This window comes from Pleurodeles waltl, chromosome 4_2 (assembly GCF_031143425.1).
Source record: "Pleurodeles waltl isolate 20211129_DDA chromosome 4_2, aPleWal1.hap1.20221129, whole genome shotgun sequence".
Classification (NCBI taxonomy): Eukaryota; Metazoa; Chordata; class Amphibia; order Caudata; family Salamandridae; genus Pleurodeles; species Pleurodeles waltl.
Genome location: NC_090443.1, coordinates 728,066,843 through 728,089,156, shown reverse-complemented (window position 1 = coordinate 728,089,156; position 22,314 = coordinate 728,066,843). Strand labels below are relative to the sequence as shown.

The 22,314-nt window shown below is 43.6% G+C and overlaps 1 protein-coding gene across 1 annotated transcript in view; it reads left to right on the top strand.

Moving 5' to 3' along the window:
* Nucleotides 1-22,314, top strand: part of HFM1 (helicase for meiosis 1) — a 2,166,952-nt gene that overhangs the window by 879,348 nt on the left and 1,265,290 nt on the right. The window contains exon 12 of the mRNA XM_069233212.1: nucleotides 18,722-18,855. Within this exon, the coding sequence (XP_069089313.1) occupies nucleotides 18,722-18,855 (134 nt within the window). The remainder of the gene's footprint in view (nucleotides 1-18,721; nucleotides 18,856-22,314) is intronic.

Genomic DNA, 22,314 nt, shown 5'->3' with positions numbered 1-22,314 from the left:
AAGCGCAACAGCGTATCCTAAATCTTCAGTTCAACGGGAACTCGCTGTTTGGTACCCATACAGACGAGGAGATGGCGCGCATGAAGACGGTAGTGGATACCATGAGAGCAGTAGGCCTGGAGAGAAAAAAGGACTTCAGGTGAAGGTATAGGCCTTATGACAGACGCCCTTTTCAGCAGAGGGTTCAAACCCCTCATTGGTCCAAGAGGCCACAGCAGAGGCAAGGACGCCCATTTTTTCAATCTTGTAAGGCCATGAGGGACCGAGGATCAAGTAAACCACAGAAGTCCATACCCAAAACTCCAGCAAAACAATGAGGGCTCGCTTCCCTTAACACCGTGCACCACTCCGGTGGGGGGAAGTATCACGGAGTTCATTCACGAGTGGCGTGGTATAACAAAAGACAAATGGGTGCTCAACATTGCCGAGAATGGATACTCTTTTCTTTTCCGACAACCTCCTCCTCACTTGCCACCGACCAAATGCAATCCGTCTCACATGAGCCTATTGCGCAAAGAGGCTCACGCCCTTTTACAGAAAAAAGCAATAGAAAAAGTTCCAGTCGCGCACAGAGGGAAGGGGGTATACTCCCGTTATTTTCTGGTAGCGAAAAAAGGTCGAGAGGGAGTTTTCAGACCGATTCTGGACTTACGACTACTGAACAAGTACATAAAAAAGCAAAAGTTCAGGATGCTGGCTCTTCACCAGATTTTCCCTCAGCTACATCGGGGAGACTGGATGTGCTCCATCGAGCTGCAGGATGCGTATTTTCACATCCCGATCATTCCCAAGCATCGGAAATTCCTACGCTTCCAGATAGCCTCACAGCACTGTCAGTTCAAGGTGCTACCATTCGGCCTGAAATCTGCCCCTCGCATTTTCTCAAAATGCATAGCAGTGGTAGCGGCACTTCTAAGGAAGCAAAAAATCTTCATTTACCCATACCTAGACAACTGGCTACTGAAAGCCTCCTCTCCGGAACAGGCGAGAAGCCATCGGGACATTGTACTCAGTGTTTTCAGGTCTCTAGGTCTACAAGTCAACTACCAAAAGTCCACCTTGATTCCAACGCAAAATCTCCACTACCTGGGAGCAATACTGGATTCAGAGCTCGAAAGAGTGTATCCTTCGGAGGAACAACTATTATCAATAAAGAGAAAGTGTCAAGACCTGCTAAAGTCCGACGCACCTACAGCCCGTCAGGTGAAATCTCTACTGGGCTCCATGGCCTCGTGCATTTTCATTGTCCCGAATGCCACGCTACATATGAAGCCTCTCCAAGAGGCGCTGGAAACCAATTGGAACCAGAGCACAGGCCGCTGGGAGGACAGAGTGCGACTTCCGATAAGAGCACGACAGTCGCTACAATGGTGGATGCACAGACCTCACCTGTCAGTAGGAGCTCTGTTTCACCAGGTAATGACATCCGACACACTGGTAATGGATGCGTCTCTTCAGGGATGGGGAGCTCATCTAGGTTCCCTTCAAGCTCAGGGCCTGTGGTCCGACAACGAAAGAGAGTACCATATCAACCTGCTGGAGCTCAGAGCAGTCCATCTGGCTCTCAAGTCTTTTGCTCCATCGATTCAGGGGAAATCTCTCCTAGTTCAAACGGACAATACGACCACAATGTATTATTTGAACAGACAAGGGGGAACGAGATCCCTGCCCCTATCTTGGGAGTCTCAGACAATCTGGCATTGGCTCCGAGCAAGAGGAATGTCGCTTACAATGGTTCACCTACCAGGTCAACAAAATGTGGAGGCGGACTTTCTGAGCAGACACCTTGAGGACGCCCACGATTGGGTCCTGCACAACGAAGTCGTCGAAGACATCTTCGCTCAATGGGGTCGGCCTCAATTGGATCTCTTCGCAGACGAGGTAAACAGGAAATGCCCAGACTTCGAGTCCAGGTTCTACCGTCCGGGATCTCGAGGGAATGCCCTGTTGATCGACTGGTCAGGGATATTTCTCTACGCTTTTCCACTGATCCCCCTCATACCTGCGGTGATCAACAAACTTTACAGATCCAGCACCAGAATGATTCTCATAGCTCCACAATGGCCTCGTCAGTTCTGGTACACAGATCTCCTCAACCTATCGGAGCAACTTCACAGGAGGCTGCTGTGCAGACCGGATCTCCTTTGCCGGTCGGGAGACAGGATACTTCACCCCATCCTTCCCTCTCTGAGCTTGACGGCATGGCTCCTGAATTCCTGCAGTATGGGCACCTAGGGCTCTCGCAGGAGTGCATGAACATCTTGAAGGAGTCCAAACGACCTTCCACGCGGCGTTCTTACGCGTTCAAGTGGAAGAGGTTCTACATATGGTGTCGTCAGCAAGGTCAGAATCCTATACTTGCTCAGGAGGAGGTCAAACTGTCTTACCTACTCCATTTGGCAAAATCGGGTCTGCAGGTATCATCTATTAAGGTACATTTATCTGCCATTACAGCCTATCGTAAGTCACCTTCTCAGGAATCCTTTTTTACAAGACCAGTAGTTAAGGATTTCTTAGAAGGTTTGAAAAAAGTTTTTCCACCCATTCGGAAACCCTCCCCTCCATGGGAGCTGAACATAGTGCTATCAAAACTTATGGGCCCTCCTTTCGAACCTATACACAAAGCCTCTTTGCAACACCTTACGTGGAAGACGGCTTTTTTGGTAGCCATTACTTCCGCAAGGAGGGTCAGTGAGATTCAGGCTTTGTCCTCCAAAGAACCGTACACAGTCTTCCACGAGAATGGAGTGGTTCTACGAACTCACCCATCATTCCTACCGAAGGTGGTGTCAGAATTTCACATCAATCAGACTATTTCTCTACCAACTTTTTTCCCCAATCCGGAGACTCTGGCGGAGAAAGCTTTGCACTCCCTAGATCTGAAAAGAGTGCTAAAATTTTACTTGGATAAAACCAAACTAATTAGACATTCCAACCACTTGTTTGTAAATTATAGTCATTTGAGAACAGGAGAGGCAGCATCAAAACGAACCATATCTAGATGGATAGTTTCTTGTATTGTTAATGCATATCAATTGGCTAACAAACAACTACTTGCTAGACCTAAGGCGCATTCGACAAGAGGAAAGGCGGCTACTGCTGCCCTCCTTAATAATGTTCCAATCTCTGAAATTTGTAAGGCTGCTACATGGAAGTCCGTACATACATTTACTAGACATTACTGTTTGGACTCAGATGCAAGAGCAGATGCCCAAGTTGGGCAATCTTCTCTGAGGAACTTGTTTGCTTGATACATATCTATTCCTGCACTTCTATTGGACAGTCCGCAGAATTAAGGGATGGGCTTGCTAATCTATTCAATGTTTATGATTATTGATGAGGATCCACTGTAAGAGAAGGATAAGTTACTTGCCTGTAAATCCTAGTTCTCTTCCAGGGGTATCCTCATCAAAGTCATAAACAACCCACCCTCCTCCCCGGACAAACACATCTCCTAGAAGTGCAGGACAGACTATCTTTTGAATCTGCTACACAGCTTGTCACCGTAAAAAAGTACTGACCTAACTGTGAACCAACTGTCACCTCTCCTTCACCCCTGAGGCATGGTGGGATACTGGAGGTGCTCAGGGTCTTAAAGGCACGGTGCCAGAATTTTTATGGTTCTCCTGTGTTAACCTGCATGCAACCTATTGGCTAAGAATGCTCCATTGTTTTTCAATGTAGTTTTTTCTTCTTTTTCTCTGATGTTACTACTGCTTATTTCCCTAGGCGCAGTTATGGGGCTTTGGTAAATATTATTTTCTCTTATTGTAATTTTGAAAAGGACTATTTAAAAAAAAAAAAAAATCCATAGAAATAAAGCATTTTAGCCTGTTTATGATTATAGTCTGCATTGCTGTTTTACACATGTATATATGAGTTTAGTATGAAAATTTGTCTACTAAAAATGCTGTGTATATATTTTTCGTGCATATTTCATACTTTATATGTGTGTATTTTATATATGCTCCGGGGTCCCCGCACGAGGGCGGGAATATTCAATGTTTAATGTTTATGACTTTGATGAGGATACCCCTGGAAGAGCACTAGGATTTACAGGTAAGTAACTTATCCTTCTGGCCCATTCAGCCAGAGGCTTGTTGATGAGGACATTGAGGCAGGGAGACAGGGGGCAACTTTGTCTAGTACCCCCCTGGATTTGGAACATCTGGGACAGTGCACCATGAGCTCTCACCCTTGCAATCACTATATAGTATTTGGACGCACTTTTGAAAATAGGTGCCAACAATCATGCGCCTCAGGATGGAATAAAGGCCTGCCATTGGGCTGAGATGAACGCTTTCTCAAAGTCCAACTGGGCTTTTAATGTCGGCTGGGATATGTCATGGACTCATAATAGTATATTGTGGAGTCTGTGTATGCCATGTCTCGTTTCCTCTTGTTGGTATAAAGCTGTTCTGGTTGGGACCGATCAGGCAGCTTAGCATCTTCTCCAGCCTTGTGGCAAGTACCTTTGCTAGTATCTTAGCTTCAACATTGATCAATGAGATCAGTCTGTATGAGGCACACTCTGTCAACAGTTTATTTGGTTTAGGAAGCACCACCACTGTGGCTTCCTGTATATCAGGGCAGGAGAGTTGTGAGCCAGAGAGCCTGACTGAACATCTCCAGCATCTGGGAATTTATGTTAGAGGCACATTTCCAGTAGAATTCTATTGATTAGCCAGTAGGACCCAGGGTCTTTCCAGTGGGCATGCACTGTGTAGCCGAAAGGAATTCCTCTGCCATAATTGGAAGGTCCAATGAAGTCCTGCTCTCCATGGACAGCCTGAGGACTATCAAGTTGTATATGATGAATTGCTGGTCCCCCAGCACCATTGGGGGGGAGCTATAGGGGGCTTTGTAGTACTCTGGAAAGGCATCTGCCACTCCTTGGGCATCATGGATCATTTTGCCGATGGCTGCCCTTAAGCCTGGCACCAGTCTGGAAACATCCACCCTGGAAGCCAGCCAATAAATTATGTTCACTGACTTACCTCTGAATTCGTATATGGGGTGTTGTGTTACCGTCAGTGGTGCCCGTGAGCTGTCTGTTAATTTCTGTTTTAGTGCAAGTTGGACAGCTTTTAATTGACGTTGCCCCTGACCAGTCGGAGTATTAGATTTGTTGTGGTGTCTCCCGGGTTTTGAGTTGTTGCTCTAGGGATTGACATTCCTTCCCCCTCTCCCTTCATTTCCCCACTATATATGTAACTGTCTGTTCCTGTATCACCTCTATCATGGCTCCCGAGAGATTGCCGTTGGTCAGGTCTGTGGAGGCGTTAAGCTTGAAGTAGTCTGTGATCCCCTCTCCGATGCTCTCACAGAAGTATGCATCTGCGAGCCAGACCAGAATGAAGTTGCCACTGCCTTCTCAGTTCCAACCCCCCCAGTCCCTGGAATTATATCTCGACATGGGAGTGGTTGGAAACCAACCATGGGTGAATTGTAGTACCTTTGATCGCCCAGCAGGGCTGCCATCAGAACAAATGTATAGTCTAGTCTAAAGTAACAGGTGTGGGGGTACGAGAAGTGGGTGTATTCTCTAGTGTTGGGTGTAGGTATCTCCATACATCATGCAGCCCTAGTGAGTCTGCCAGTCACCAAGTATAGTCACCCTCTGTGTGGTTCTTATGTCTTTAGTGTATAGGGAAGCTTGCATGATATTACTAAAGTTTCAGCCCCGATTCTGGTGCACACTTCTGGGGCTGAGGCTATAGATTTGCCAAGATTTGGTTCTTCACGGCTGGTGGACTATATCTGCAGAAAATTTACCATGTCATTCTCTCAGCTGTGCCTGTGATCCTGAGGAACCACCAAGGGGATCTTCAAAAGTGTCAGTTACCAACAATTGAAATGTTTTGAACAACAGGATTGCCAGTTTTCTACACCCCCTGTTAACCTGTATGGTAGACACTACTGAACCCAAAACGAACCAGGAAAGTGCAATTACTGCAAGGAAGGTGGGTCTCTTGGAGGAGGAGTGCTGCTGGATACAAATCCTTGGCCCAGTGAAGTACTACTACCCTGTTTACCATATCGTTCAGGCTGTTGACATTCTGTGTTAGGAATTTGTAAGTTGAGACCTCTCTGTTATAGGTCATAATGGGTAGCATGAAGGGGCATAGTCATCTCAAGTGAATATGCAATGCCTATACCTTGTTGAACCTAAATAAAAAATGTCCCGGTCTTCTAACGCACTCCCGTCCTACACTTCGAAGTATGAAGCATCTGTTGCTCTCATAAAATATATACTTTACAAACTGGTACAGATATTAACAAAGAAAATGAAGGAAAAGAACTAGAACAACAAAATGTAATGCAACAGGTGTCAGTCACAGAGAGCCAGGGAGAGGCTTTGTTACTCACTCTGTAAATGTTGGTGAGCCAATCCTGTTATTACTCAAGCATCTCTGATTTTACCGAGTCACCTCCAGGGGCTTTAACCCCCCTGCCCCGGTCCAAGCTACCCAGGCCCTTTTGGAGTTGAAGACCAGTCGCTCAAGGAGGTAGTGCTTTACCAAGATCACCAGAGCCTACAGAAGTAAAATCCTCCGCTCTGCTCACTGTCCTCACCCTGGAACTGCGGCGTTTGCTGCCTTGTCTTTTTTGGGCACTTGCTAGTTTGTGGTGGCCCTTCTCCAGCTCCTCCCCACCACAAGTTGTCATCAGCTCGCCAAACTTTTTACTTGGTTGTTTCCTTACCTCTAGCCAGTCCCATGCTGATTCCTGGGTATCAAAGAAGGATTTGCCCAGAAACAGGACTTTCAGGAATGTGGGATAGAGGTGTATGTACTGCAGCAGATTTCATAGTTTTTGTTTCACTCCAAAGAATGACTTACCTTAAATTTGTACTTTATTGGTGTAGTCCGGTAACAGAATCACTTTCTCTGTGGTGCAGCGCAGATCAGGTTGTTGTCGTGCCTGCTGAAGGATTGCATCCCTGTCAGTATAGTTTGGTACCCTAATGATGAGAGGGTGAGATGGGCCCCCGGCAGGGTTTTAAGTGACAAACCTCTGTGCCCCTTTTGAGGATGAAACAGGGGCATAAGTCTGACAATGCCACCAAGGACGTTAACCATTCTGTGAGGAAAACCACCAACCTAAGTTCCTCTGAACTGGCCCACAAGACATAGATTGTTCTGGCGAGATCGCTCCTTGGTGTTTTCCACCCTTCATACCACGGCATCCATTAGCATTAGAGCCTTTTAAGTTCCTTGAGTGCTGGATGCACTTCCTTTTCAGGAGTTGATATTTGGTGCTCTGCCGCCACCATATGTGTAGAAAGATTCTTCAGGTCATACATAAAAAGTGAGAGCTCAGCCCAATCTTTTCATTTAAAGCCCAACCCCTGCCCAATCTTTTAATTCAAATCTTTGTGGGAGTCCATGGCCCCCTCCGCGACCACAGTGGCCCTAGTAAATTTTTCTATTTTCGCCTGACTGGAGGTGGCCATCATCTTGTCCTTCAACATTTCAGGGGTTGGTTAGGTGAGGACCCGCCATATTCTGCTGCTGTTGGTCACCTCCTGCTTGCGCTCAGGCTGAGGTGAATCTCTTCCTCCCCAGCTGCCATGCTATGGTTATTGGCCAGCAGCGGCAGACGGTGTGACTGCCACAAGAGCCTCCTGGGTGTCCCCACCCAAGTCACGTCTCTAGCCCAGTCAAAGTCAGCTCAGCTCTGGGCCCCCTCCAGCAGTTTCTTAAGCTGGGGGTATTACTGCTTACACTGCAGTGCCAGAAGGAAGCTCATAACTCCCTCTTGTCACATTGCACTTTGCTCAGAGATCAGCTTGCGCCACTGTGTGGAGCTGGCGAGGAATCTCTGTCCTCTGTCTCCAACTGTGAGCACGTGGTCAGTGTTCAGTTCTCCCTGCCATCTATTTCAAGACCTCCTGTGACTTCAGTGACAAACAGCTGAGTTGTTATTAATTCAGAACAGAAGCCCATTTTTGGTCTTTTTGGTTCCAGTTGCCAATAATCATTGAAACGGTGAGTTGTATGTTGTTGTGCGCAGGGCCACAAACAACATAAAAAAAATGTTGCTTGTTAGTTTTTAAATTAGCAGTGTTAGTTTGGTTCAGTCATTAAAAAAACTTGTTGGTCATTCTTGGGGTGGCTCAATCATATTTTGCTGACTAGTTGGAAAGTCGAGCCTTTCCAAACCTTCTCAGCTTATGTGGGCAACTGCAAATCGGTGGCCGCATTCCCTGGGACTACCCATCCTGGCTCTCTTGGAGAGTCCCCATTGGAGAGACCGCCTAATCTGCGATTGGTTGCGCAGGGGCACAGACACACCATGACTTTGTAGCAGTCATAATCTTTCCCCTGCAAGCCTGGCGGTCTCCTCGACCACCACTCACTCCGATGAGCCACCCCAGGGTCAGTCACCAGCCCATGGCTCCGCAAGTAGAGAGCCATCGGCCCCACTGGTGATCACATGTCTAGGCCTACAGAACTCCTAGCCACCATTATGTAGTCCCGAGCAGAAGTGCATGGGGTGGGGACCCAAACGCAGCAACAGGAGCTGGCGGTCAGGTTAGGCACGATAGGGCAGGATCAATGCAGGATATTATTTGGTGGAGCAGAGATATCTTAACCCACAACCACCATCTTTGGCTGAAAAGCCACGCTCCCTTGCAAGCCCCTTTTCAATGTTTTAAGGTCTTCTGAAATGTTTTTGTAATGCTGTACTTCCAGCATTTATTTCTGTCTATGCCCATTTCTTCTCCTCACTCTGTGCTTTAAAGCATATTGTGACACAAATGTGCACTTGGTCTTGATTATAGTTTCCAGCCCCACTTTCATCTTCTGTCTGCTGAATATTTTCTACTTGGGTTGTCATCCTATTTCTAAGACAAAGTGCCTGATTTAGATCTTGAAGGTGTAACTCCCAAGCCACCCCGGTGGCGGACCAGAAAAGACAGTCAAGTCAATGGTGTTCCGCCTGCTGTATTTGGATGCTACAGCTCTGCAAGCAGTGGACCGGTAACAGATTTCTGACGGAGGGAGTCTGCAGGGGACCCAGTGGACATTGTAAAATGGCAGTGGCAATGGGATAGAGGTAAGTGACACATAGACACTGTCTCTTAGCTCTATGTGTCCCCCTGCACTACACAATACACCACATACACACCATCATCCATTGCATTTCCAACACAACACAAACAGTACATGCCGTAAACAGACATGCATACATGACACAATACACAGACACACACCATTAACACTGCACCAACACATGACAGAACCAATACAACTACGCACTCAGCTACACAAACTCACGCACAAGCACTACACACCACACAACACAACACTGTCCACCACACAACACTCACCTGAATGTGTCACATAGCATCAGAACATATACAACATCGATCTCACGTGCAAGTGACACACATACAGACACAACTACACCACCCACTCCAGCTCCCTCCACCTCAACCTGTCAATCCACACACACACACATACACATACTGACTTACATACACAACGGAGAGCACAAACCTACCAGTACAGGTCCTCTACAAAGCACACTCATGGACACCGTTGACAAGTATGATTGTACTGCCATTGTGGTGCAAGCATTCATTTGGCAATAAATAATGATAACGCAATGACAGCAGTGTATGGGTGTGATATGTATTGTGTACCAATGTGTCCCCATCTGTGTCTGACCTAGTCGTGTCCCCAACATATGCATGTCATAGTAAAAAATTACTGTTACATGTATATGCCTGCAGTGGCCCTGACCTCCTGTACAGTGCCCACCCAATGTACCCTGGCAGTGCGGCATTCCTACCTTTCAGCCTGGTAACCGGATTGTTTGTTTTTTTGTGTTTTCTCTGTGGGTCAGTGGCAACTGTGACAAAGGTGTTGTCCACTCATGTCAAATTGAGAACGGCAGTGGAGTCTGGAAAAAAGGTGAGTTCTCACCCCTTTTTCACCAGTCTGCCAACTCAGAAATGGAGGTCGGACCACCACTTTTTGCTTGGCGGTAAGGCACATCCAGATCTGCACTGCAGGCAGGGTGACTGGGGTCCCGTCGGCAGCTACTTTTCCCTATCCCGCCGTCAGCGTGGGTGGTGTTTCTTGATGGAGACAGCAGTTCGAATATGGGGTTTCGGCTATGGAACAGCCAACATCTAAGTATGGCGGGCGGACCGTCACTGCGGCAGACAGGCTTTCGATGGTGAGACTGTTACTGTCAACATCTAAATCAGACCCAAACTTATTAATCTCGCTGCACTGGTTATTTTTTTGTTCTTTTGAAAGTGGTAGTTCCTGTCATGGCTTGATAGATGCTTTAATTTTGAATCCTAGTGTTTAAGGAATCAAACTCTTAGTCTGAAGGATAACAGCTCACATTCTACTGGTGGTGTACTTCTGTGACTACTTTATGGTCTATTCTATCACAAGTGTTTGCAAGTGTTTGCTTTAGAAAATGAAAAGGCATCTGGTTCATGTTAAGTCACACTAGTTGACACTGTGAGTTGTGAGGGAAAGTTCTGCAGACTATGGCTTCTCCCTGCTGACATAGAATTGTGTGGTACCTTTGTTTTCTAGAGGCCAACTTTTCATTATTTAGTGCTATCTCAGTTGTGTTTTGTGTCCTATGATTCCGACCTTTATTCTGACTCTTGTTTTGCTGTTGCTCACAACACAATTTTTCTTCCTGTGTGTATTTGTTTACTTACCATTGCTCTTTTTGGGGATAGTTATATTTTTAGAAATGTGCTTTGTTGGATGTTTGCACCATGTGAGGCCATTGACATGGGGTCCATACATTCATGTATTTGACATGGTTATAATGGGGTTTGACCCTTTATTACCCTGTTGCAGTTTACTTTGTGGAACTGACTCACTGCCTAGAGTGGCCAGGGGCACCTACTTCTATTCACATGCTGCTTTAGTCAGTGGACACTGTGACATTAGATGTGGAGTTTCAGGTTTTAGCAGAGATACCATGCTTTTGAGGAGCAGGGTACAAAAGTCACCTCTATTGTTGGTCATTCCTGGGTACGGGGTTCCTTCTCTTTCTGCAGTTTCTGCTTGGTTCTGTGCTGGTGCCCTGAAAAGCTGGCTGGTTGAGATGGTTTGAGGGTGCATTGTGGTTTCTTCTCTTGGCTTTTTGGCTTTTACCAGACCCATCACATATGAGACTTAGGTGCTTAATTTGCCCAGATTTGTTTGTTGTGCACTTTAGGAGAGTCCTGTACTTGCTTATGTTTTCTTCCTGTCATTAAGGTATGCCACCTTACTGATGGAGTCTGCTCTGCATTGTTTGCAAGCCCATACTGATGGTATGCCCTTGAAGGCTGGCTGACTTTGGTGTTCCATTTTTCATAGCACTGTGAGTGAGGGTCAGGTTTCGGTATGGTCAGTTTAGCATTTCATCCCTCCTGTTGGGTTGTTTCCTGCTGAGAAAGGATATCCCACCCCTTTCCAGTGATGTTTCTCAACATCGTTGCAGCCATCTTTCTCTGCTAAACTCCTTAGGGCCTAAAAGATGGCTTGCACAAACATTTATGTTCCAAACTGGTTGACAAGGACGCTGTTGTGTCATTGCACAAGTCATTTCTAGCTGTCAACTGGCTGACTCCATGAAGATCATGTTAATATTTATGCCTTGCTAGCTTGGTCTTGGGTGGGTTGTAATTGGTCTTCATGTTCAGTATATATTTGTTTCTGAATTGTAGAATTTTAATTGCTAGGCATAAATGTAGAATATTCCCACCTGTGTGCGGGAACTTCATAGCACTTTTTTAACAGACGTATAATGCATGTATTGCATCGAAGATAATAGCTGTAATTATGCAGAATTTAGGCATGACCCCCATAGCATGAACATGCCCGAGTCTAAATTTCCCCTCTATCCATCACTATCCTATGCAAGATACATTAGACAACATCGCAACATCCATACTAACCTGTGCTGCAAACAAGAAAAAATACTAACTCAAATCCCTTTAAGTGAGAGAGAAGATATGAATACAAAAATAAAGCCTATTTGATTAAACATACCCTGGATTGAAAAATAAGCACTACTCTTTAAGGAGCCAGCGATGTCCATCTCCCAGCATTGTTTGTACTGGCAGTTGCCTAACAGGCCCATTTCATTTGCAGCCCATGCTGAATGAATCTCAGAATATTTCAGAGGTTTCTTACATGTTTTTGAAGCTTCCCCATCTTCCTTTTCACATCTTTTAACCCCTTCGCTGCCAGGCCTTTTCCCCCTCCTGTGCCGAGCCTTTTTTTGGCTATTTGGGGCAGTTCGCGCTTAGGTCCTCATAACTTTTTGTCCACATAAGCTAGCCAAGCCAAATTTGCGTCCTTTTTTTCCAACATCCTAGGGATTCTAGAGGTACCCAGACTTTGTGGGTTCCCCCTGAAGGAGGCCAAGAAATTAGCCAAAATACAGTGAAAACTTAGTTTTTTTCACAAAAATGGGAAAAAGTGGCTGCAGAAGAAGGCTTGTGGTCTTTTCCCTGAAAATGGCATCAACAAAGGGTTTGCGGTGCTAAAATCATCAGCTTCCCAGCTTTCAGGAACAGGCAGACTTGAATCAGAAAACCCAATTTTTCAACACAAAGTTGGCATTTTACTGGGACATACCCCATTTTTACAATTTTTTGTGCTTTCAGCCTCCTTCCAGTCAGTGACAGAAATGGGCGTGAAACCAATGCTGGATCCCAGAAACCTAAACATTTCTGAAAAGTAGACAAAATTCTGAATTCAGCAAGGGGTCATTTGTGTAAATCCTACAAGGGTTTCTTACAGAAAATAACAACTGAAAAAGAAAAATATTGAAATTGAGGTGAAAAAAACATCAATTTTTCTCTCCGTTTTACTCTGTAACGTTTTCCTGCAATGTCAGATTTTCGAAAGCAATATACTGTTACGTCTGCTGGACTCCTCTGGTTGCGGGGATATATAGGGCTTCTAGGTTCATCAAGAACCCTAGGTACCCAGAGCCAATAAATGAGCTGCACCCTGCAATGTGTTTTCATTCTATACCGGAAATACAGCAATTAATTTGCTGAAATATAAAGAGTGAAAAATAGCTATCAAGAAAACCTTTGTATTTCCAAAATGGGCACAAGATAAGGTGTTGAGGAGCAGTGGTTATTTGCACATCTCTGAATTCCGGGGTGACCATACTAGCATGTGAATTACAGGGCATTTCTCAAATAGATGTCTTTTTTACACACTCTCTTATATTTGGAAGGAAAAAATGTAGAGAAAGACAAGGGGCAATAACACTTGTTTTGCTAATCTATGTTCCCCAATGTCTCCCGATAAAAATGATACCTCACTTGTGTGGGTAGGCCTAGCGCCCGCAACAGGAAATGCCCCAAAACGCAACGTGGACACATCACATTTTTTAAAAGAAAACAGAGGTGTTTTTTGCAAAATGCCTACTTGTAGATTTTGGCCTCTAGCTCAGCCGGCACCTAGGGAAATCTACCAAACCTGTGCATTTTTTTAAACTAGAGACCTAGGGGAATCCAAGATGGGGTGACTTGTGGGGCTCTGACCAGGTTCTGTTACCCAGAATCCTTTGTAAACCTCAAAATTTGGCTAAAAAAACACATTTTCCTCACATTTTGGTGACAGAAAGTTCTGGAATCAGAGAGGAGCCACAAATTTCCTTCCACCCAGCGTTCCCCCAAGTCTCCGGATAAAAATGATACCTCACTTGTGTGGGTAGGCCTAGCGCCCGCAACAGGAAATGCCCCAAACACAATGTGGACACATCACATTTTTTTAAAGAAAACAGATGTGTTTTTTGCAAAGTGCCTACCTGTAGATTTTGGCCTCTAGCTCAGCCGGCACCTAGGGAAACCTACCAAACCTGTGCATTTTTTAAAACTAGAGAGCTAGGGGAATCCAAGATGGGGTGACTTGTGGGGCTCTGACCAGGTTCTGTTACCCAGAATCCTTTGCAAACCTCAAAATCTGGCTAAAAAAACAAGTTTTCCTCACATTTCGGTGACAGAAAGTTCTGGAATCTGAGAAGAGCCACAAATTTCCTTCCACCCAGCGTTCCCCCAAGTCTCCCGATAAAAATGATACCTCACTTGTGTGGGTAGGCCTAGCGCCCGTGACAGGAAATGCCCCAAAACGCAACGTGGACACATCACATTTTTTTAAAGAAAACAGAGGTGTTTTTTGCAAAGTGCCTACCTGTAGATTTTGGCCTCTAGCCCAGCCGGCACCTAGGGAAACCTACCAAACCTGTGCATTTTTTAAAACTAGAGACCTAGGGGAATACAAGATGGGGTGACTTGTGGGGCTCTGACCAGGTTTTGTTACCCAGAATCCTTTGCAAACCTCACAATTTGGCTAAAAAAACACATTTTCCTCACATTTCGGTGACAGAAAGTTCTGGAATCTGAAAGGAGCCACAAATTTCCTTCCACCCAGCGTTCCTCCAAGTCTCCCGATAAAAATGATACCTCACTTGTGTGGGTAGGCCTAGCGCCCGCGACTGGAAATGGCCCAAAACACAACGTGGACACATCACATTTTTTCATAGAAAACAGTGCCTACCTGTGGATTTTGGCCTCTAGCTCAGCCGGCACCTGGGGAAACCTAGCAAACCAGCGCATTTTTTAAAACTAGAAACCCAGGGGAATCCAAGATGGGGTGGCTTGTGGGGCTCTGACCAGGTTCTGTTACCCAGAATCCTTTGCAAACCTCAAAATTTGGCTAAAAAAATACGTTTTCCTCACATTTCGGTGACAGAAAGTTCTGGAATCTGAGAGGAGACACAAATTTCCTTCTACCCAGCGTTCCCCCAAGTCTCCCGATAAAAACGATACCTCACTTGTGTGGGTAGGCCTAGCGCCCGCGTCAGGAAATGGCCCAAAACACAACGTGGACACATCACATTTTTTCATAGAAAACAGTGCCTACCTGTGGATTTTGGCCTCTAGCTCAGCCGGCCCCAGATGGGGCAGAAATGGCCTAAAATAAATTTGTCCCGACCCCCCCAACCCCCTCCGCCCCCCCGGGAGCGACCCTTGCCTGTGGGGTCGCTCCCCCTGCGTGACATTGCCACCCAAAAAAAAATCCCCTGACGCCTTGAGGTTTCTGCCCCCCCGGGGGCAGATTGGCCTAATAACAATAGGCCGATCTGCCCCCGTGGGGGCAGAAATGGCCTAAAATAAATTTGACCCCCCACCCTCCCAACCCCCCCTCTCCGGGAGCGACCCTTGCCTATGGGGTCGCTCCGCCTGCGTGACATTGGCGTAAAAAAAAAAAATCCCCAGTGCCTAGTGGTTTCTGCCCCCTTGGGGGCAGATTGACCTAAAATTGGCCAATCTGCCCCCAAGGGGAGCAGAAATTGGCAAAATACAATTTGCCCCCAGGGGAGCGACCCTTGCCTAATGGGTCGCTTCCCACACCTAAAACAAAAAAGTAAACAAAAAAAACTAAAAAAATGATCCCTGGTGCCCAGGGGGGGGAGAAAGGGCCTTCCAAAAAAATGCAGCAGCAGCACTGTTCCGCAGGACGTAACCACTACGTCCTCGGCACAGAACCGGTTAAGGGGATTTCTCAATTATGTCTTAACGTCTTATCAAGTTTCACTTGCATGAGAGGAGGAAAACTTCCTCTGACAAACATTCTCTATATGTGGTCTAGAAGCCACCCTCACATTTACAACGGAATAACACATATTACCTTAGAAGGCAGTGGTTTTGATATTGGCCACCCAGTGTTATATAGAAGATTGATATAGAAGGTTTTCTTTGTGAGAATCCTTCATAGGCCCCCTTTGGAGAGATAGTATCTTGCCTTGTGGAAAAGATTATGCTCAAAACAGTAGGTCTGATTTGGTTATGGTGACAAGCTATTTGCATAATGATGTATTGGAAACATGTCCGAAGCTAAAAGTCTGGCCTGCTTACTATCAAACATTATGACAAAGACAGTTGGTCTAGCTTATTAAGTGTGAAAACCATATGGTTGAGCCAGTATGTCTTTAAGAATTGATTGTTGCCACATTGTGTTACAGGATAGAGACAGGTATTTTGTTACTTGTAATCACATTGATTACCATAATAAGCAACGGTTTTGCTGTTGGCCACTCACTCTGAAAAACCCTGGGTGTTTCCACTGTGAATATTCTTGTTAGGCCAAGTTCAGAAGGGTTTGATGCTGTTTCGCAAGTTGTATTTTCTACATATTTGTAATTGGATAACTGTATGCATGATGGTTGCCAATTTATTTGCCCTTAAATAGGCCTGTTTTAGGTAAAGCCTCAAGCCAATTTTAAAGGGTAAAGTCTTCATCGGTTCATTGGGAAAAGGCATTCTTGACCTAAATAGTTTTATCTTTTATTATGAAACATTTTGATAAAGCCAGTATGCCTAACCAACTTATTGTTAAAAACACGTGCTAACAACAGTAGGTTTTTAAGTCAGGATTGGTTTAACTCTGAGTTAAAGACTCTAGACTGGTAATTTACTACCTGGATTTTCACAGATTACTGCAGCAGGCAAGTGTTTTTGTGTCAATGATCCGCCCAAGTGAACAGTGTAAATAGAAGATATGCACTACAATAATCCCTGTTAGGCTTGCTTAGGAGGGATAGCATTTTGTTTTGTCAATTTTACTTTGCATACATTTGTACTTTTATGACTGTATGTCTGATGGGTGCCAGGTTAAACATTGGATGCTCAGTTCAGTGGGCTTGAGTTGGTTATAGTGACAAGCTAATGATAAAGGGTGTATGCTTGATTGTTTTTATGAAGAGTTATGACAAAGTCAGTATGCCTCATATATTGACTGTGAAAAATATGTTAAAGGCAATAAGAATTTAAGGGAAGATTGTTATTACTCAGAATTAAAGCCTACAGATAGATTTTTTGTTAAATGGATTCTCATGGATTATCTTAATAGGCAAGGGGTCCCATGTTGGTTACCCCCTGGCAAGCCATATGTAAAGATTTGGGTTGTGAGAATCCTTCTTAAGCCTTATTAGGAGAGGTAGTATTTTGCTTTGACAACCGTAATTTTGCATTTTATGATTATAGGCCTCATGGTTGCCTTGTAGGAAAGCTTACACTTAGTACAGTAGATCTGAGTTGATTATGTTGACAAGCCAGTACTAACAGCTGTAGGTTTGACTGGGGTGCAGGGAAATGTTATGCCCAATGCTATAGCTCTGGCCTGTTTATTATATACATCATTACAAAGGCAGTAGTCCTGGCTCATCTATTGTGAAAAGTACATGGTAAAGATACTAGACCCCCACAAGGCAAAATTCAGGTATACATACATAGATTTACAAATATGTAAAATATTTAAGTTGAAAAAAAATCAAATATCACTCTTAGGAGGACCTGCCAGGGATTATCACAGTTCAAATCGGCCACCACAGCGCTTGTAGGAGAGGTTAACCAGCATCCAAATACTTGCTTGTTACTGTAATCTGTGAAATTCCTTGTAACAAAATACCATTCTGTAGGCTTTGACACAGTACAATACAAAAGTATGTTTCAAAGGTATACTTCAATAGTAATCTAAAAGTTAAAAGTATTACAACAATCCCTCCTTGAAGACCACTTATCAGTATATGCTTTTTACAACAGATAAGGCAGATCAACAGCCTTTGTTGCACTTTTTCATAATAAACAGACCAGTCCATTAGCCTAAGTCTGGTTGTAATGAGCATAGTAGAAACTGCAGTAGAAGTACTCTATTGCAATAGAATCACATACCATCTGCCCAGTCAAAGGCTATACTCAAGATAATCAGCATATGGGCGGAGCAAAGTCCCACTCAGAGTAGTGATTCTTAAAGCTCTTTTTTATGTAGATCACATAATATCTGGCAACAGCTGCACTATCAAACCAGACCTAAAATGAAGACAGAAAGTTAATCTCCATCTATTTTGGCATTCAGATTGTGATAAATGGTAGGTACATCAAGATAATATAAAAAATAAATACAATAAAAAATGCACTTTGATCCTGCTTTGTCACTGAAGAGAATGAAACTACTTTTAGTTCGATGTGAACGGTGTGCACAAAGGGATGGGAAACAGTGTACGAAGTCAGATATCCGAACACCCCATGCAGTATGGTGTGCTGGACAGAAGCAAAATATGAATAACACAAGTGGAGGAAGTCTACCTACAAAAACCCCCTAGTTCATGTCTTGTTTAGGTAGTTTTAGGAAGGTAATAGTCTGGAGAGTAAGCTAAAGCTGTTTCCAATGTTGGATCTAAAAATGGGTGGTCCTGATGGGCAACAGTAAGAAACTTTGTTGAAAGTGTAAAATATGTGTTCTGAAGAGGAGGCTTAACAACATGTTATGCAAAGGTGTGAATTGCTTTAGACAGCCTTGAAGACTTTAAAATAAATGAGAATAACTTTATCTGCAAGCACATACGGTGGAGACGCTATGTTTAGATAATATGAATGATGTGTGTACAAATCTGTTTGCAGGGAAATATAAGTGTTTGATTTAGAACATTTATAATATACATGATACCTTTTGTAACTATTTGTTTTTATATGTAGTTAGATGAAATTATATTAAGATTGTTACATTTATAAAGATATTCAATGTAATGATGAATGTAAGTTACAATGTAATATTATTAATCATACAGTGACTTTTAATATTGGTGCAAACTACAAATAATTTGTAGAAAGGCTTTGAGTGTTTCTGAAGACTTCAATCTATTCTGATTTATGTATAAATATTAGTTTACACAGGCACCTTATTGAGCATTTAAATGCAGAAATTGTACTACATACCATCACTGATGCTTGTATAGCTTTGAAATGGATACAGTCAACTTTTCTGTACATTAGAGCTTTGAAGAATCCAGCTCATTATGGTATGTTATTTTAGCACTCTTTTTATTTGGTATGCTCTGTGAGATTTGCATACATTTGCTTTTAACCTTTTTAATTGCAGTTCCACTAAACTTTTCAAAGATGCTTTGAGTACTTGATTGTGGTTGTCACCCAATGAAACAGGTCAGTAGTCATATTTTGTAAGCAGTGGGCCTGAGGCACAAAAAAAGACCCTCACAGTGGCTGCAAATTGATCAATATTTAATTGCAGTCTGTCTCTGATTTTGCCATGCGACCTATGTGCTAATAGATTGTGTGCAAAAACGTCTTTCTCAGGGGGAAGACGAACCACCTGTTTAATAAATATTAATTAGGCAGGTTGCAATTTGTGACCCCCTGGGATTGGCTACAAACATAGGGAGGTTGACCTGCAAGAGATAGCAGCCCACTATGAGTTTGCCTTTCTATGCAGAAAAATCATTTTGTAAGTATTCCATGTTCCATAAAAGAACTGCTGCTGCTTTAAAAAAAGAATCCCATTAAAAAAAATACTAGGGAGCAGGGACTGCAACCCTGAACCACTGCCTACCACGCTTGCTTACCCTAATGTGCTAACACTATTCACAAAAGGGATGGTGTCCTAAAGGACGAGGCCGCAAACCTTCTGATTTTGCAAATCACATGGTTTTGCAACTTCAAAATGGCTTTGTACATCAGGCCCAGTATTATTTAGTTTCAATGTTCCATAATTTCCCCTGGTGTTTGGTGTTTAAGTTCACAAATTAGATAGGCTAGCTGAACAATTTGAATTAGGACTCACTATGGAGTGACATTAATTTACATTTATAAGTTATAATTTGCATATCATTCACTCCGGACCATGTTGTGAAATTACACATGCTAATACCACTGTGTTTCTTTGTGCCAACCAGGTGCTATCACATATTTGTTGCCATAAGGGGAATTGGGAGAACTGTAAGCACCAATATTGATAGAGATGATATGCCAGGGTTATTTGCACGTGCAAAATACTTACCAACACCTAAGTACATTAGTACAAAGCTGAGCCTTTATTAGAATTGCAGCAAACCTGAGTACTTTGCACAGCATAGTGCCAGAAGGCAAACTCCAGCTGGTTTTAGAGCAACTATACGATTTAGTCACTTGAAGAATCACAATCTCCATTCAAATTTATTTTCTTGTCCAATCTGAATTTTTTGTTGTGTTCCCCTCAGTTAAAGTATTCTTCTAGTTTATGGTTTGTGTTTAAGGCTGAATGGTACTGTGAAAACATCCTGTAGGTAGTCATACTCTGCTGGGTCACAAGGCTGGGTATCACTTGATGTTATACCTCATTCAAATGAGGTCTGTCTGCTATTCATTGCCAGCCTTCCATCAGTGATCTGATCCCCTGAATCCTTTATACTTATAGATTGTGGGCATCTGAATTTACCATAGGACGTCCTGAACATACTAAAAGACGCTAAAGGCCCTTCCACAAAATTCTATTACACTTTGGCAGAGATTTTGCTTATGGTGTTTGAGGAAGCAGGCATAGTTGAGAATTTGCCAGGAAGAAATGCTGTTGCCATTCCTTATTTTTATGCCTAATCCTGGTTTGCAATTTCCATTTGGCTACCATTATAGCTTTCCAAAAATATAATTTATGCTCAGGCCTAAAATAGTTCCCCACCCCGAATAAGTAGACAACAACCACAAGACAAAGAGGTAATTGCATGACTTAGATGTTACAAGAACTATGAATTATTATGCACACAAGGGCAAATACAGGACTTTCATTGTCCAACCAGACCATAGTCAGATGAACAGTAGCCTATATCCTAGCATGTTGCCAGAAAACTAATTGGTTCCTTATCAGAAGGCATCAAGCTTTTTCATTTGGGGGTAAAAACATCAGTGGGTTCACTCAGGAGAACTATCTCTAATTGTGAGGCGCAATTCCCGGTCTTGCAGACACAGGGACAGGAGAGCCAAGCAATGTCAAAGGTGAGGGGTGTTGGTGTTTGCCACAAACATGGACTTTAGATCTCCCATCTGCAGTGGAAAGATGACCTTCCAACACTCCTTGACTCTTTTGTGTAAATTTGAGTGAGCAGTGAAGACCTAACAGGCGTGGTATTGGGTAATTCAAGGAGCAGTACAGCTCAATTATCCTAGTTGCAGTAAATATGTTGCTATCTAACAAGAGTTGTTAAAATACAACATTTTACTAAATATAGACACACACAGATTGACAGTTGCCAGTAGAAAGTCATAGTTAAGACCTAATTTCCAAAAAAAAGTGTTTCTTGGCTTGCCTATATCTTTGGTGTCGTTTGATGAATCTTCACAAAATTTTCCCCAAAAAGTGTTCTCGGGAATCTTGTTGTACATGAGAAGTTTCCAGGTGATCTGTTAAGGGGGGACTGAGATAAAGTAGGGGGGGGGGTAAAAAAAAAATTGCTTCCTATTATAATTTCAATAGCGATTTTGAAAATGACTAAAGCCCAAATAGCTGGACAGAATAACAACAAAGTTGTCAGAACCGTAGTTTTTGATCCAGAAAATAACCTTTTTGTTATTTGGTGTAGATCCATTCAGCAGATTTTAAGATATTAAAAGAATGCATATCTGGAGGCGCAAACACTTTGCATTTACAATTACAGCATATTAGTGAATACCCGTGCCACAGAAGGGCACTGATTGGCTGGCCGCCACCTGAGCAGAAAGTTATGCCCACCATTTTATTTTATTATACTGGGATGGTTCCCGGGCATGAAAGGTAATGTGTAAAGGAAGATATAATGGATCAGGGTCGATGTAACCTCACCCCATGGTTGTATATAGGGTTCATTTGTTAATACAGTATTGGAATAAATATTGAAAGAAAAGTTTTTTTAACACCACAAGCAGTATTCGCTAATCTGTCGCGATGCCCAGTGCAGCCCTGTGTAGCGTTGCGACTAATTCGCAAATACTGAAAAAAAGAACAAAAGAAAAAAGATATTGACAATCTAGCTAACCTACTCAGACACTCATGCAGCAACTCACAGACCCACTCAAACACTCACGCACCCACTCACAAACCCATTCAAACACTCATGCACACATTTGACATACTTTGTAGGCACTCACGCTTCCAGTCACAGACCCACTCAGACACTTATGTCCCCACTCAAAGATCCTCGACAGACACTCTCCCACCCACTCTCACACCCAGAGACACCTCCTCACACCTATTCTCACACCCAGACAGGGGTGGTTAATGGGGGTTGGCCTCAAGCCCTGCAGCTAAGCCCTGCCACACACAGGTCTTTGGCTAACCCCCACTGCCAAAGGCAAGGCACAACAGTGGTTGGATTAGTGTATAGTAATTATAATTACTTTACGCAAACAAAATGGAAATTCACTGAAAAAATGTACTTGCGCAAAACCATAGAATTTCAGCAGTCATAGGTAGAGTTATTTCAAGTAACTATAACTCACACCCTAAGGTAACT